Consider the following 16,628-nt stretch of genomic DNA (forward strand, 5'->3'; position numbering starts at 1 on the left):
TGACAGCCAGCTGAAGTCACAGCAGCATCAACACGGAAGGCAGCCACAGGCAAAGTCTGAAAAGGGACAAAGAGTCTCCAACGCAGCTGAACTGACCTTCGTTCTCTTCCACCGAACCTCCAAAGAAGACGGGCCTCTCCCTCAGGGGGCGCCTGGAGATGGTGATGGGCTTGTGTCTCCGAGTGGCCACCCGTGGAGGGGGCACTGGGGGTGCAGCGTTATCCTCAGGGGGGCCGGAATATATCTGGGGGGGGGTGGGACAGAAGGAGCAAAGGGTGAAAGATCTTAAAAAAGAGAGAATGACCCACACAGAGGTCTCTTGATCCCATCTGGCTTGGCTCTGCTCTCATTGGGAGCATCAGCCCCCATCCCCTCTCCCCGTCCTGCCTGTCTTCCAGAGGCCACAAGCAACTTGGCTGCCTCTTGGCTGGGCAGAGCCAGGTACAGCTTTTGCCCAGAAAGGCAGCAGTTGCCACCACAGCCCAAGGAGGTGCCCTGTGGAACTGAAGTTAAGCTGCCTTCTGCGGCAGCCATTTTGTTGCTATGTCAGCATTCCCAGTGTGACAGGCTCAAAAAGACTTGTTTTTTACACACACACCCTTCACTACCCAAAGGCGTCTCAGAGGGGCTTCCACTTGCCTTCCCTTGCTCACCCCACAACAGACACCCTTGTGTGGCGGGTGGGGCAGGAAAGCTCTGAAGAGCTGGGACTGGCCCAAAGGCATCCAGCTGGCTGCATGTGGGGGAGGGGTGGAGAATCAAACCCGCTTCTCCGGAGTAGAGTCCGCTGCTCTGAGCCACTATGCCAAACTGGCTCCTGAGCTACAGTCATGGCCCAAATCCACCGTGTGACTTGGCCTCTGCCAGCCAGTGTGTTCTGGAACCCGGTTGCCAGGCATGGAGAAGCCCGAGGGACCCAGAGCTGCACCCCCCAAGTGGTGCCAATTCCCTGCAGACCCTTCTCCAAAGCCCAGCTGAAAAGCTGCCCTCCCTAAACCCTCACTGAGAAGCTGGCCTGCCTGAGCTGGGCTTGTGCCCGAGGAAGTGGAAGCGGCATTTAAACTATTCATAAATGCAGAGAGCTATTGACCCGATCTCAGCCTCGCAGACAAGGGTTTGTGTAATGTCACCAGTTGTTTCCAGAAGGATCACATTTTTAATTTAGCCGTAGCGCTCAAGTTTAAAACTGTCAAAGGAGTAATTACCCACCCCGAGTCAGGGAACAATTTTCCTGCCTTTTGAGTCTTCATCATGCGCAGCATAAATAATATATCATACCTGCTTCAAACTCATTTGAAGTGTTTGCTTATGTGTGAGTGGAAACATTTTCGACTCTGAACCCACACTTATAAGCCCCAAGTCTAATAAAACGTTACTAGCTTAACCTTATCGCTGCAGAAATTAAAGGCCAGGAAGTCGTAGTCTGGCTTTTTAATTAAAAGAGCTCATTCCAGAGATTAGAAACAGCAAACGACATTCATGTTGAGCCCTATGCTGAAGGGAACGTGTCGAGGTGGAAGGCTGCAGGGAGCAGGTTTTGCCTTCTCTCATTTCAACAGATAAGACTACTGGGAGACACTTTGGAAGAGCCATCTGAAGTCACTCTAAGATTACAGCCTTGACTACTTTTCATCAGTCCTGATAGCAAAAAAAACTGCTCAACTGAAACTGCTCCACAGGTGGGCTTCACAGCCTCTCCCCAACTCACAGGGCCCTTCCGTCCTGGCATCCACCCCACTGCCTCTGGTCTCCCTCTCAGCCTTTTCCTCTGTCCCAGGTTTCCCTGAAGCAGGCCCAGTACACGGTGAACATCTTGCAGCAGACTGGCCTCCCCAAACACAGTGGGTGTCTAGCAGCTCACAGAGCTGGGAAACATCTGGCCCAGGATGCCTTGGGACAAGCCGGTCCTTTTCAAAAAGCAGTACCAGATATAGGGAAGCCCCGTAATAGAAAAATGAAGTTCCACTAGGGAAGAAAGTTTCACCTCAGGACCACTAAAAGAAACATCGCAACAGGGCAGGATTCTGAGCATGGAACAGGAATTGCTCCTCAGTCTTAAACCAGCTTGGGGATAGAGTTCAAGGCATGCAGGTCAGAGAGAGAGAAATCTTGACAGGCCACTAACAGAGTGGGTCTCTCTCCACATCGTATGCACACCATGAGTCTGTTAACAAATGCTAGTTAAGCCATCTCCCATTGCTGATCTACAACTGGCTTCAGTGGTGAGTGTGGAGCCTCTAAGGCGTCCCTTGATCTTCGTTCTGCTCTGCAGAGAGCCAGCAAAGGCGGGAGGTGCCGTACCTTGTCAAAGTGCTCTATGAGGATCTCCACCACAATGTTTTGGAACTTGATATTCATCATTGCTGCAACGGTGTCTTCCTGAGCCCGCAGGAGTGTGGGACCAAACACCACTGCCATGTTGGATGGAGTCATCAGGTTCTCCCTGCTGTGTGCACACACACTGCCGGGGGGGGGGGGGAGGAGAAGGAGAAAGAGTGAATCAGGAGAGGGAGAGAGACCAGAGGCCTGCCTCAGCAGGGAGCTGGGGCTTGAAGTGTGAGCTGGTGGGCTGAGCACCCTTTGTGTACCAAAAGGAACAAGGCAATACAGCATCAGCCCTGCCAGCGGGAGGCAGGATTAATCCCCTAGACCAGGGGTGTCAAACTCATTTGTTATGAGGGTCAGATCTGACATAAATGAGACCTTGTCGGGCCGAGTCATGTGTCTACCTGTTTAAGATTAGATAGCAAGAGATGTAAACTTTTTAAAGGACACAGACAAATACGACTAAAAAAAAACTAAAAAAAACAAAAACTTAAACATGCTTCAAATATTAGCAATCATTGGTCTTAAAGGTGCTTTCTTTGTATCTCTCCTGTGCAATCCAGAGAACTGGGCCAAGGAAGCTCCGCCTCTTTCCCTCCCTCCCCAGGGGACCAGGAGGGGGAGGGGCCTCAGCCAATGGGGAAATAGAGGCTTTGCTCTGTAGCTCCTGTGCGATGGAGCAAGCCTTGCAAAACAAACTGTGATGCAGAAGGAAGCAAGAGAGAGGGAGGAGGAAGCAGACAAGAGACAGTTGCCCGGGGGCCTGATGTTTGGCACCCCTGCCCTAGACTGTGGAAGCCCAGCCTTTGCAGAGCAGTCCTTCAGCCAAGACCCCACTCTGGCTCCGGAAACTGATCTCAGGCACCCTCGGGGGGGGGGGGGAAGCCACACTCTCACTCAAGCGCAGCCCCACCTCCTCCCAGGGCAAGCAGTGCAAAGCACCGGGAAGAGCCACCAGCTTGAGCACAAAGAGCCCCCCGCAGGCTGCAGCTGGCAGGAGCCCCCAACTGGAACCCACAGCAGCAGGGCCCCTGCTTCCAGCGAGGGCTGCCTGGGCTCCGCTTGACCTCCCTGCTTGGGAGGGGGAAACACTGGGGGAATGCTGCATGTTTCAAGGTTCAGGATTTTTATCAATCCCCCCCCCCCACACACACACACAGTTTGTGAGAATGCCAGACTGTCAACACTGGGCAATGGGCAACCTGACTCTTCATGGCTGGGTTTGGAGAGAGCGACCCACGGCCCCAGCCTGGCCCTCCCGTGGCTGTCCACGGCACTCTGAGTTTGCAACGGTGTGGAGGGGCGACCACTCAGGAGAGGCAGTGGCGGCCCCGTACCCAGAAACGTTTGGGTGGAAGGGACCAGGAAAAATGGGGGGGGGGCGGCTTGGCTCTCTCTCCCGCTATTGCACTCTCTCTCTCCCCCACTGCCCCCCCTCTGCCGCTCTCCCGTCTTGCACTCTCTCTTGCTGCTCTCTCATGTGCGCTCTCTCTTCCTCCCTCCCTTTTCTGCAAGTCCTGGAGACCCTCCAACAGAGGGGCCCTACAAAGGGAAGAGGGTTTTAATAGAGCGGCTTGTGCGCCCCCCCCCCCACAGCTCCGGCCTGGGTGGCAGGGCTGCTGCAGGTCTGTTCCCTGGCCGGAGAGACGACCTGAGGGGGCAGAAACTTGGCATGGCTCTCCAGCTCCCTTAGACTCCTAGCAGGCCTCTCCACACTACACACAAACACACACAGTGCTGTGAAGGGAAAAGAGCCCAGATGGCCAGGTGAGCAAAGGGCAGGGGCCTTAAGCAGGCAAGGAGGAAGGGGTGGAGCCGCCCAACTCTGAAAAAGATTCATGGCTTTCAGGAAACAAAGAGCTTTTTTTTCTTGAAGCAACCCATAAATTCTAAAGTTTCATTCAATAATGCCAGCTATCGAATGATTTAGACTCAGGCAGGGCAGGTTTTCATGGCATTCCTCACAGTCATTTTTGGTATCCAGCTCTAAAATTAAGTCATGAAACACACACACACACACACACACACACACACCCCGCCACACAAGGGGTCAGCTGAGGCTCTGGGCCTGCATGAGAACAAGGTCCGTCTGGGGCTTCCTCTGTCATGGCTCCAGGAGCTAGTCCTCAGGAAAGCCCACCAGGCTCGGTCACTCAGGACAATTCCCAAACTGCATCGCATGAGAAGTATGAGGTGAATAGCAGCCCCCCAAACGTATCTAAGCACAAAGGAGGCTGGCCACAGCATCTCTGCATGAGTCACTGCTCCATCCCTGCCTCCCTCCCTCCCTTCCTGCTTGCCTCTGCTAGGGCAAGTAGTTCAGCCACATCTAGGAAAAGAAAGATTCACACTGGGGGGGAGACACAGGCAAGTCTCATTTTGACATGTACCAAGAAAGAAACTTTTCAGGTATCTACACGAGAGGAGAACCTGAACTACAGGGTTGGGAAGTCCCTGGAGTTTGGGGAGGGGAGGGATCTCCGCAGGGTAGAATGCTCTTCAGCCCCTCCTCCAAAGCAGCCACTGGCTCCAGGGGAAGGGATTCCTGAGGTCTGGAGCTCAGCCACAATTCCAGGAGATCTCCAGGCCTAACTGCAAAGCCCCTGCTGCGGGGAATGGAAGTCAAGGGAGGAAGCAGAGCCCCTCCTCTGCCCATAGCTCACTCTGGAGGTCCCATGCCCCTCTCCTCTGCTGGGGGCCTCCTTCTCCTCATTGCCTCCGAGTCTCTGTGGGGGGCTGGTGCTCTGGAGAAGCCAATTCCTGGGCTTCTTTTGCCAGGGAGAGAGTGAGGACACACTCTTTCCCTTTGGGGGCCCCTCAGAGAAGGCCATGGCAGGCCCTGGACCAGAGCTCCCCTCCCCAAGGCAGAGAGTCCAGGGTGATGCAGCGGCTGGAGGGGTGGGCTTCCAGGAGCTCATCACTGGCTGGCCTTGGATTGATGGGGTCACTGACTTCTGAGGGCAAAAACAGATGTCAGCAGGGACCACCTCCAGCTCCGGAGGGGGAAGGCAGAGCAGCCCAGAGGCTCATAAAACAAGCTGTCAGCAGCTCACAGATGAATTCTGCAGCCACTCCACAACAGCCACTTCTGATGAAGAGTTTGGAAAGCATGACATGCAAAGTGCAGAACAGGAACACAATTACCAATAAGAGAAGGAGAGTCAGTTTCAGCAACACAAATTCAATTTACTCTAGAGCAAGCATTCCAGAACTGCTGCCTGAAACAACTGGCAATGGCCAGGCCTGGGGTCAGAGTTCCTGGGGTAGCCCTGGGAAGGCAAGCACAGGGCAGCAGCCTGCACACACCTGGGAGCCCACCAAAGGCCGGCTCTCCAAGGAGTGCGCATGCTGACACATCACCTGGCCGCTCTCGCCTGCTCAGAGGAAAGCACACCAGGCCTGTAGCCACAGTGGGGCCTGGGGGGGCTAGCCCTCCACCCAACCCCCCCTCCACCTGTGTGGCCCCTCCTTTCCCCACTGCTCCCCCCACAGACCCGTTTTTGCCACCGTTGCAGTTCTTCCCTGCCTCCCCCGCTCTCCCCACAGCCCCGTTTTCACTGCTGCCGCTCTCCCCGGCTTTTCCCTGCCTCTCCCCGCACTGCCTGCAGCCCCATTTTCGCCGCCACTGCTCTCCCCAGGCTCTTCCCTGCCTCCCAAGCTCTGCCCTCAATCCTGTTTTCGCCACTGCTGTTCTCCCCAGGCTCTTCCCACTCCCAAGAGCATGAGAGAGAGACAGCTGGGGCCCAATGGCTGGTTGCTGGAAGCAGCCAAGCCTCCACGCCCCCCCCCACCCAAAATTTTATGTCCTGCCCCCCAAAAGCTACGGGGCTGGAGCACACAGACCCAGAACATGACAGCAGCGGGGCAGAGGGGGAGGCGCCCAGTGGCACCTCTGTTGGCCAGGTGGTGCCCTAGGCAGCCATCTACCTGGCCTACTTCTACACACCAACCCTGGTAATGAACAACTCTTTTGTAACTAGCTTTTGTTTCAAGAAGAAAGGCATTTCTTCCACCAGACTGAGCCCAGAGAACATGTGTGCACCCATGTACACACAGCAATCAGGGTGGAGCATGGTTCTCAAAATCCCAGATAAAACAGACTTGATAGCTGGGCTGGGCAGAAAGCAGGTTTAATGTTCTGGCTGCAGAGTCCAGCCATATTAGCATATAAGTTGCACGCTACTCTTAACACTTGACAAAAAGCTGCCAGTGGGAAGAAGAAAAAGAGCAGTTACCAAAAGGAAAAAGGAGAGAAGGGAAAGCTCCTCTTTCCACGCGTGAAGTGCTTCACAGAAAAGGAGTGCTTTCTTTTACTGTTCCTTTGACTGCCAGGCAGTAGCACTCTTCGGATTAAAGGCCCTTAGCAGAGCGCCCTACAAATCTGGGGGAGTCAGGATTAGAGATGAGTACAAAACAAATTACAAACCAGGTTCTGTCATGAATCAGGCTGGCTTGTGGCTCGTGATCTGCCCATGAACTGCTATGCTGTAATGTGATGCTTCGTTCGGTTTGTGGCCCAAATTCCCTTCATTCTTGGAAGCGCAACCCCGGGAGGGAGGGAGGGGGTGGCATATAAAACGTCCTCACACTCTCTTTGCACAGCAACAGATTGGGCAAGAAACCCGGGAAAAGGTGCAACATGCAATTCCTCTGCCACTCGTTGTGTCCTTGCCCTAGCAGCTGCTCTTATTCGAAGGTGGGAGTGCACCTCTTCATTCTCACAACAGCCCAGCTGTGCGACCCAACAAATCCATGCGCATAGGAATATGGTTAAGATTTATTAGAAGTCAGAGCATGACCTTTGCTTAGAAAGCCATTGCTCAAAATGGTTCATTGAACGCACTGGATACTAGTATAGATACAAAAACTGCACACAAAAGCCTCTCTACTCCCAGTGTCCGTTATAGTACCCATGAGCTGGTACCGGACAACACAACACATCTTCCCAGACATCTCCAAGGTCAGGGCTACATCCTCCAGCCACACCGGCCGTAACTAGAGTGACCAGATAAGCAAGCTCTGAGCGAGAGCCAGCATGTATAACAGAGTTTCTGTTCCCCTTACTCCCTCCTGCACCCCCTTGAATAAAACATGGTTACATACAAGCATTTCAGAAGTACAGATTGATGTACTAAACAGAACTTAGTGGTAGGGAACCTGACTCAACCAGCAAGAATCATAGAGTTGGAAGGGGCCATACTGGCCATCTAGTCCAGGGGTGCAAACATGCAGCCCCGGGACCAAATCAGACCGAGTGCATGTTTTAAGCATGTTTTAAGGTTTTTTTTTAAAAAAAAATCTTTAATGTTTGTGTCCTTTATAAAGTTTGTGTCTCTGCTACCTAATCTGAAAGAGGTACACACATGGCCTGGCCCAACAAGGTCTCATTTACACCAGATCTGGCCCGCATAACAAAAGAGGTCAGCACCCCTGATCTAGCCTAGCCCCCTGCTCCAGGCAGCCTAAAGCATCCTCCAGCCATGTTTGGAAGACTGCCAATGAAGAGGAGCTCCAAGGCAGCTCATGGCTGAAAACAGATTTGAACCTGGATCTCTCCCTAGTTCTAACCCATGCAGCACAGTTATCACAACAGCAGAAAAGCAGTGAAAAAGCAGGGCTTGACTCCCACAGTGTTTCCACCAATGCACCCGCATGCTTGGCCCCCGAGCCCCAACGCAGCTCCCCTTCGGGCAAAAATGTCATCTTACTGGACAAGATGCCTGATGAGAAGTTCCAGCATCTCTCGGTTCTTGTCAGGGAGTTTATAGACCACAGCATGAATGGACCCCAGCCTGTAGTCCAGGTTCTCAGATTCTGCGGCGGGGGAGAGGAGAGAAGAAAGAAAGAGGTTTGGGCCTGAGATCAGCCAGCCCCTGAATAAATTGATGGTGCGGCCTCATTTGGAATACTGTGTACAATTCTGGTCACCACACCTCAAAAAGGATATTATAGCATTGGAAAAAGTGCAGAAAAGGGCAACTAGAATGATTAAAGGTTTGGAACACTTTCCCTTTGAAGAAAGGTTGAAACGCTTGGGGCTCTTTAGCTTGGAGAAACATCGACTGTGGGGTGACATGATAGAGGTTGACAATATTATGCATGGGATGGAGAAAGTAGAGAAAGAAGGACTTTTCTCCCTTTCTCACAATACAAGAACTTGTGGGCATTCAATGAAATTGCTGAGCAGTCAGGTTAAAACAGATAAAAGGAAGTACTTCTTCACCCAAAGGGTGATTAACATGTGGAATTCACTGCCACAGGACGTGGTGGTAGCTACAAGCATAGCCAGCTTCAAGAGGGGTTTGGATAAAAATATGGAGCAGAGGTCCATCAGTGGCTATTAGCCACAGCTTATTGTTGGAACTGTCTGGGGCAGTGATGCTCTGTATTCTTGGTGTTTGGGGGCGGGGTGGGCAAAGTGGAAGGGCTTCTAGCCCCACTTGTGAATCTCCTTTCTTTTTTGGCCACTGTGTGACACAGAGTGTTGGACTGGATGGGCCACTGGCCTGATCCAACATGGCTTCTCTTATGTTCTTATGCTGGAAGTTAACAGTGATTTCAGTTGAAATCTGAAGGGGGGGCACCCCATATAATCTAATGAATTCCAAAATTTCTAGACCATATACAATACATTGCAAAAAATAATTAGGAAGAATTATAAAGGTAAAGGTAGTTTTTATGCTTTTACTGCTGTTCTATCTTGTTTGGTCACACTAATCTGATTGCTTGACCCTTAATCTGTGAGCTGCCCTGAGCCTGCCTTCGGTGGGGAAGGTGGGATATAAATAATAAGCAAATAAATAAACATCCAATGGGAACGATTTCCAGGAATCCGTTATGGGGAAAGTAGCTCCTGTGTTGAAGGCAGAGCGGCCGGCTCAGGGGCAACCGCTTCAAACCCATTCAGATGCTGGAAGCAACAGGGAAGTTGCTCACCGAAGGCACCTGCAATGCAGTCCCCATGGCTGGACTCTGGATTGCCAGGCTAATTGTAATTACATGAGAATCTTGTCCTCACAGCAGAGCATCAGGACAGGCCATCAGGCCAACTGGAATGCCGCTTGAAGGATGCACTGAGCAATTCATCCGCCTGTTGCCCGGAGCATCCCAGACACACAGCAGACCTTGGTGCCAGAGCAGCAGGGCAGGGCTCTCTTCTTCCTGGATTACAACTAGAAGCACATTCAAAAAGATACTCATTCTTCTCTTCCGTCTAGGAGAGCCAGAAGAGGCAAGCTTTCTCCTTGTGAATCTGGGAGGCCAACTCATACCATTCAGGTGTTTCCTGCTTCCCTTTGCTCAGACAGCTGGAGCTCAAGGCAGGAACGCTGCCTCCCGAGAGCCCCTTGCCCCTGTGGGCCACTGCCCAGGCTGCATCTGGGAGCCCTCGGGCACCAGGATTGTTTGTATCCTGCTCTCCCCAAGCCTGGCTCAGAGTGTGGGACAACAGCTCATTCATTCATTCATTCAAACTCCCACCTATCCCACAAGTGGGCTCAAGGTGGCTTACAATATAAAACCCATCCACAATAAAACAACAGATACTGCAAGGATCCATGCCTCATGTCAGGCAGAAAACAAGTGCCCCAGGAGACTCCGGGGCCCAGATAACATCCAAGACGGGGGGTGGGCGCTGGGGAAGGGGAGGCCACAATGACTGCAGGTCTGCCACCCTGGGTATAAATCTGTATATATAAATATACAACATATATAATTTACACTTACTAAAACAAAGCATACAATTAATCAGTCTATAAATATAAAAGCAATAAAACTTCTGTAAAATTCAAGATGGTGTGAAAGCCTATAGATGGGAGCAACAAGCAAACATCTGAGAAGGGAAACAAGGGGAGGAGGAGGGGAGGGGGGGGCAGAAACTAGCTTTAGCCCAGGGGCGGCCAAACTGCAACTCAGGCACCACATGTGGCTCTTTCACACATATTATGTGGCTCCTTAAGCCCCCACCACATCAACTGGCCTGGAGAAAGCATTTCTCTCTTTAAATCACTTCTCCAAGTCAGCCAGCGGCTTGGAAAATGCATTTAAAGTTGCTTTATTTCCACCTCTCCCTCCCATCTATTTGCCTGCCTTCCTTTCAGTTCTCAAACATCTGATGTTCATGTCTTGCAGCTCTTGAACATCTGATGTTTATTCTTTGTGGCTCGTACATTAAGCAAGTCTGGCCACTCCTGCTATAGCCTATCAGCTAGGGGCTCAGTAGTGCCCTCAACTCTGTTTCGCAGGCTCTAAGGAATTGCACCAGATCCTGCAGGGCCCTGATCTCTTCCAGAAGAGTGTTCCACCAGGCAGGTCAGGGCCAGGATCGAGGACAGCTGGATGCTCTTTGGGCTGGTGATGACCAGCAGATTTTGGTCACTTGAGCGTAACACTCTACCAGGACAGACCATCCCAAAGGTATGCTGGTCCCTGACCATTAAGGGCTTTGAAGGTCAGCACTAGGATCTTGAATGTGATCTACTCCTCGATCTGGAGCCAGAGTACCGGTTGCATAAACACTCTAAAGGATGTTCCTGTCAACAGCCTCGCAGTGGCATTCTGGACCAGTTGCATTTTCTGGATCAACTACATACAGCAAGTTACAGTAGTCTAGCCTGGAGGTGACCGTTGATGGTAAAACACCACCTTAACCACCTTTGTGACCTGGGCCTTCATTTCACTGGCAAAGTCAAATATAAGAACAGAGGTTGACAGCTTCCTGGTGGTCCCCATCCCGAAAGAGATCTGGCTGTCCTCAACACCCCTGGCCCCTACCTGGCAGAACTCTCTGCCTAAGAATATCAGCGCCCTGAGGATTAACTACCTTCTCACAGGGCCTGCAAGGCAGAAATGTTCTGCCAGGAATTCAGTTGAGGACAACTATGGCCTGGCACTCCCCGTCCCTCCATTCTAGGGGGCCTGTGGGAATTTGACCCTGCCAGGTTGAGCATTGATTTAAAGGATTTTAATATTGCCTTGAGTTCTAGCATTTATTGTATTCTGCTTTTTGTTGAACACCACCCTGAGCCCTATTTCAGGGAAGGGCAGCTTAGAAATTTAATTTAATAAATAAATACATTATTGCATAAAAAGGGGGCTCTTGTTTTTATATATAAGCAAGGAAAATTTTGTAATCAAAAGTATATCAATTGTAGAGAAAATTGGAAACCTTTTATGCCCCCCCCCCTCATTTTTTTCGTCTTCCTTCCTTTCTTTTTGTTTTCTGTTTTTGGTCTTCATGTTGGATTTTGTTGATGTTTTTGTATGCTTTTAATCAGGGTTCACTTTGCAGCAGGAGCTCCTTTGCATATTAGGCCACACCTCCCTGATGTAGCCAATCCTTGCTCTTGGAGGATTGGCTACATCAGAGAGGTGTGGCCTAATATGCAAAGGAGCTCCTGCTACAAAGTGAGCCCTGCTTTTAATTTTTCTTTTTTTGGGGGGGGGGGGTATATTTCCTAGTTTTACTCATGTAATAAATCAAAATTTCTTCATTGATTCAACCCTTCCATGGCTCCCTGTGTGCAAAGGAAGGACTCCTGACTGGGTTTGTGTCTCTGAAGTTCATCAAGATGCCTGAAAGCAGCCAGTATCACATCTGCTCCAGCCAACAATCTCCAGCAGATTCAGTATCCCAGAACTTCTCCCTAGAGGCAAAAGGAAACCACTCCAGAATTTCCCCATCTCTCTCTGGCACATACTGGCAGCTGAGACCAATTCTTTGTGAAGTTTGTATGTCATGACGGGTTCAGAGAGGTTCCTGCAAAGGGGAAAAAACAGAAAGAATGCAGAGTTCATCAGGAGACAGCAAGGCACAGCTGCGTATCTCTTCTCAATTACGATGGGAGAATCTGGAGATAAAAATCCCGTCACTTTAATTCCACTGAGAATGCCATCTGGCACCCCATCTCTAGACTTTCTAACAGTTGTCAAAGTTGCCTATGAAGCTTTGGGGGGGGGACCACATTTCTTCCAAAACAGACTCCCTCTGTGGCCACAGAATAAATGCTTCTTTCCCTGTTCCTGCAAGGCATTTGAAGTCCTCAGTCCACTTTCATCCATGAATAGCACCGCTTCACCTCAGGTTCTGCTGATCCAAAAGAAAGGCGGAGAGTGGAATGGCATTTCTCAATCAGAGAATGACTGTTGTGCTGACAGTCTAACTGGAATGGAACTGCCTGAAGGTGAGCTTGGCATCAAAGGGACTCAGATACCATCAGCAAGTTTGTCAAGCTTGCAGCAAATGAGGCAGCTTCACTGTGAACTTCTCTGGACAAAATGTTGCCACACAGACCTGCCATGTGCTACTGAATGCGAAGCACCAGCTGAGGCTGCACAGATTGGTTCACAGCAGAGAGGTGAAAAAAGCAGCTCCCAAGAACACCCCCAAGTAGGTGCCCCATGGAGCCTCAGAGTTCTGGGTCTTCCTTGGCTTGTGCTTTCTGTTGCACCCCCTCTGGTCTCAGTCATTGGCTTTCCCCCAGCCCATCTCGACAGACACACTGTAAACCCCATGGTGGCCTGCAACTGCACTGCACGGAGGAGAGAGCCTTCACCTGGAATTGGTGACCCAGGAGTTCTTCCTCAGTTACTGCCAAGCAGGAGATTTCATGCACAGAGACTGCCTGGGATCCTTCCAGCTAAAGCAGCTCTAAGAATCCCTGGTAGGGTAAGCAGGGCATTGTCTCCACTGCTATAGGGGCTGCACATCAGCCAACTTTACCAATTGCCTTCTGGAAGGAGCACCAACACTGACACTTTTGCCAGCTGCAGCAGGAAGGAGGTCAACAGGTAGAGTTGCTTATTGATGGAGGAGAGCATGCCAAACCTGTTAAATGCACCTCCTGGCCATGCAGCCGTTAAAAAACTGCAGGCACAGCTGGCTGCCTGACATCAGACTCCAGCAATAGCTGGTTCTGCAATTGCAACTGCTAGAAATTTAGCCACAGCTCATTTTCAAGTGCTTGTTTCACCCACAGATGTGCCATTTTTCACAAGAGACAAAGCATGTGAGAAAGACAGCCTCCTTAGGCTGCACTTCCTCTTCTATAAATATAAGCACACTTAACACTGACTTTAGCAGACAACAGCCAGGTAACTGCTCAGATTATGCAATGTGCTGAAAAGGCAGGTTGTAGCAGGCAAGCTGTCTTGAATGGGATAGGAGAGCTCCTGGCTCATTTTGGAAGAGCCGCTGGAGCTGAGTGCCTGCTGGGGCCCTTGGGCTCAGAGGCTGCTTCCTGTCAATCTCAGCTTTCACTGTTGAAAAGACAAGCTTCTAGGCCTCATTGCTGTCCTGACATCTTGGGAAGTCTCAGGCCCCAAAGGAAGGACAAGGGCTCAACAATGCATTGACCCCCTCTCAATATAATCAACCCAGAGAATAATGCATACGACTTGCAGAATGTACTGTAGTTTAAGCAAAATCTTTAGTTCTTCTTGTGAACAGGAAACGTTTTACTAGTATTTGTATAATATAACAAGTTCTTTGTGAAGACGAATATAGTTGGGATAACTGTATAATGGCTATTATGCGAGACTCAGAATCTGGCAACTTGGGTTGTAACCTGGTTTTGTGTTAATGTTTTAGCCTCTGAGGTCATGGTTGGATAATTTCAGGTGGCAGGAAAAGATCTCTGAGGCATTTCAAGTCAGACAGCTAAGCAATGGTTTGACTTTGCATCAAAGTAAATTCATAGATTCATAACCATAGGGTCATATGGTTACTGGAGTGGAACAGAAAATGTATGTCTCAAATTAAACTTTCCTCCCCTCAATTACCCATCTTGGGCAAGGTCATCCACCCCAGCAGCTACAGCAGAACAATCCTGAAAGCTACCTGAGGTAGAACTTCAAAGAGCTGGTGATGGTCTTGATGTCCCAGTCGCTGTTCTGAAGGTCCACATCCCCTGGGCACTTGGGATCTGGAGAAGGAAGCAGGAAGGCAAGTCAACGGAGAAGAAGTGTTGTCCTGCACTCCTTTCTAATGTGCATGAAGTTATTTCCTCTCAACACAGCAGGCCAAAGTGGCAAATTATAAATACATCTATTCTCTCAATTTATCAGGTAATACTAAAAAACTGCAGTACACAAATACTAGAGAACTCCACTGACTTTAAAAGGGATTCCTACTTATCAGTCATTTTAAGAAGAAGGGGCAGTTGTGGGAGGAAGAAGAGGAGACCAAGCTGGTTTCCATGCAGAGACAAAATTCCACACTGTACAATCACAAGCTGCCGCATCAGAAGTGGAGGCATTCGCCCCACCCCCCACCTCCTTATGCTGCTGCCAGGAGTTTTGGGCAACTTAAAAAAAAGTAGCAACAACCCATATTGTAAGTTGTTGTGGAGGGAATCTGGCATCATTGAGGGCAGAGAAGCCTGAAACTCCACACCATCCCATCCACACGGGGACAAAATCCCCTGGGGAGTCCAGGATCAGGTCTCCATTCGGCTGAAAAACTGACCTGGTGATCCCGAGACCAGCCATCTGCTCTCAGTGACTAACTACGGAGCTCTGTTTTCCCTTCCTCTGCCTGCACAACCAGACATGCCCTGCCAAGTTCTATGCAGCCGGCGGGGGGGGGGGGGGGCTTCATTCCCAGAGACAGGTGGCACACTTCGGGCCCCACCCCCATGTGCCATTTCCCCCACCTAAACGGGCCCAGAAAGCTGCTGTTTGCCCTGCTGGGGAGCAACTGTGCCCAGCCCCTCAGGACCCGTGGTTTCCACACTGGGGCAAGTGGGCTTTCAGAGAAGAAAAATGGCCTCTCTGGGAGGAGCTTAAGCCCCATTCTCAGCAGCCAACTTGCAGGGCACATCTGATCCTGCAGGCTCAGAGAGGATGTGAAGAAAACGTAATTTGTAATTCGGCTTGTAGCATAGCCTACTTTGCAGGGATGTTGTGAGAGCAAAATGAACATAAGGAAAAACCTAGGATACCACCCTGAATCCCTAGAGAGAGGAAGAGGTGAAAATGCAGTAGAAAATGTGCTAGAAGTTTATAGAGATTTGGGAAACAGCACATTGCTTTCTCCTTCAAAATCCTACAAGAGAAGGAGGCAGATTATGATATTTTGAATCTTTTAAGCTTCTGGACAAGGAACTACTTTTTAGTTTGTTTTTTAGTTTTGTTCTTGTTTATGAAACTCTGTAAAGCATCATCCAGAGATGCAGCAACCGTCTTAATCTGCTGCATCAGAAACGCCAACAGGAGTCCTGAGGCACCGCAAAGCGCAACCAGCTGATTCAAACAGAAGCTTTCATGGTTTCAAGACACTCTTGTCAGCTGTGTGAAATGGATTCAGCAGAACTGACCCAAAACAGAAGGAAAGAAAGAAAACACTGAACAGGATTTAGAAGGCAGACTGTGTGACATACCTATGCACTATGCAAAGGTACAGAGAAGATCATCCCCAACAATTGCTGTCGGATTAACACAGGCAGCTATGTGGGTTTTTAAACACAATTTTACCCTGAAAATTGTTATTTTAAGTCATTTGTGGTCTGTTTTTATGAGCGATGTTGGGGATTTTTTAATGCTGGATTTTAATTAATGTCTTTTAATTGTTGTTTTTTATTATTTTAATTGTGTTCTTGGATAAGTGGCATAAAAGTAATGTGTGTGTGTGCATGTAAATTTATGTTGCTTTTAAAGGTAAAGGTGCAAGCACCTGTCGTTTTCAACTCTGGGGTGACGTTGCTTTCACAATGTTTTCACGGCAGACTTTTTATGGGGGGTTGGCCTTTGCCTTCCCCAGTCATCATGCTTTTAATTCATCTTAAATCGTTTTATTTCACATTGACTACTGATCTGTTTGACCTGTGTATGAAATAGATAGTGACACCTAAATTAATCAGTAGGTGTCAGTGGTGTTTCTCTTAGAAGAGGGATTGTTGGAAATCGTGTTCACATATTCAGAAGGTTTATCGGAAGGCACCATACATCACCACTGGAAGGCACCATATCCTCACACTTTTCCAGATTTGTCTACCAGAAAGACCACATCACTCAGTGCACTACCTACCAGGAAGTCCAACAACCTTTGCTCCAGTTAAACAGGGTACACATCTAAAGAATTTCAGTCTAGAACTTTTTAAGATTACATTTGTGAAATGAAAAAAAAAGCAATCAACAAGTCCAGGGACAGAGCCAGCGCCAAGGAGAAAATGGGAGAAAGCGATCTATTGCTATTTAACTTGGCACTGTATTAATCAGTCAATCACAACCCATTCTGGACAACTGTAATTCTCCCACACAAGCCTTAGGTGGTTCACCAACAAGTGTATAGATCTCAAAGAGTTCTT

General features: G+C 49.7%; 1 protein-coding gene across 2 annotated transcripts in view; it reads right to left on the minus strand.

The window, feature by feature from the left end:
• OPHN1 (oligophrenin 1) overlaps positions 1 to 16,628 on the minus strand; it is a 138,732-nt gene that overhangs the window by 21,488 nt on the left and 100,616 nt on the right. For both annotated transcript variants that reach the window (XM_060249713.1, XM_060249711.1), the window contains exons 15-19: positions 14,162 to 14,246; positions 12,024 to 12,082; positions 8,034 to 8,139; positions 2,302 to 2,461; positions 97 to 244 (exon numbers count right to left, since the gene is read on the minus strand). In XM_060249713.1, coding sequence (XP_060105696.1) covers positions 97 to 244; positions 2,302 to 2,461; positions 8,034 to 8,139; positions 12,024 to 12,082; positions 14,162 to 14,246 — 558 coding nt within the window. The remainder of the gene's footprint in view (positions 1 to 96; positions 245 to 2,301; positions 2,462 to 8,033; positions 8,140 to 12,023; positions 12,083 to 14,161; positions 14,247 to 16,628) is intronic.

This window comes from Heteronotia binoei, chromosome 11 (assembly GCF_032191835.1).
Source record: "Heteronotia binoei isolate CCM8104 ecotype False Entrance Well chromosome 11, APGP_CSIRO_Hbin_v1, whole genome shotgun sequence".
Taxonomy (NCBI): domain Eukaryota; kingdom Metazoa; phylum Chordata; class Lepidosauria; order Squamata; family Gekkonidae; genus Heteronotia; species Heteronotia binoei.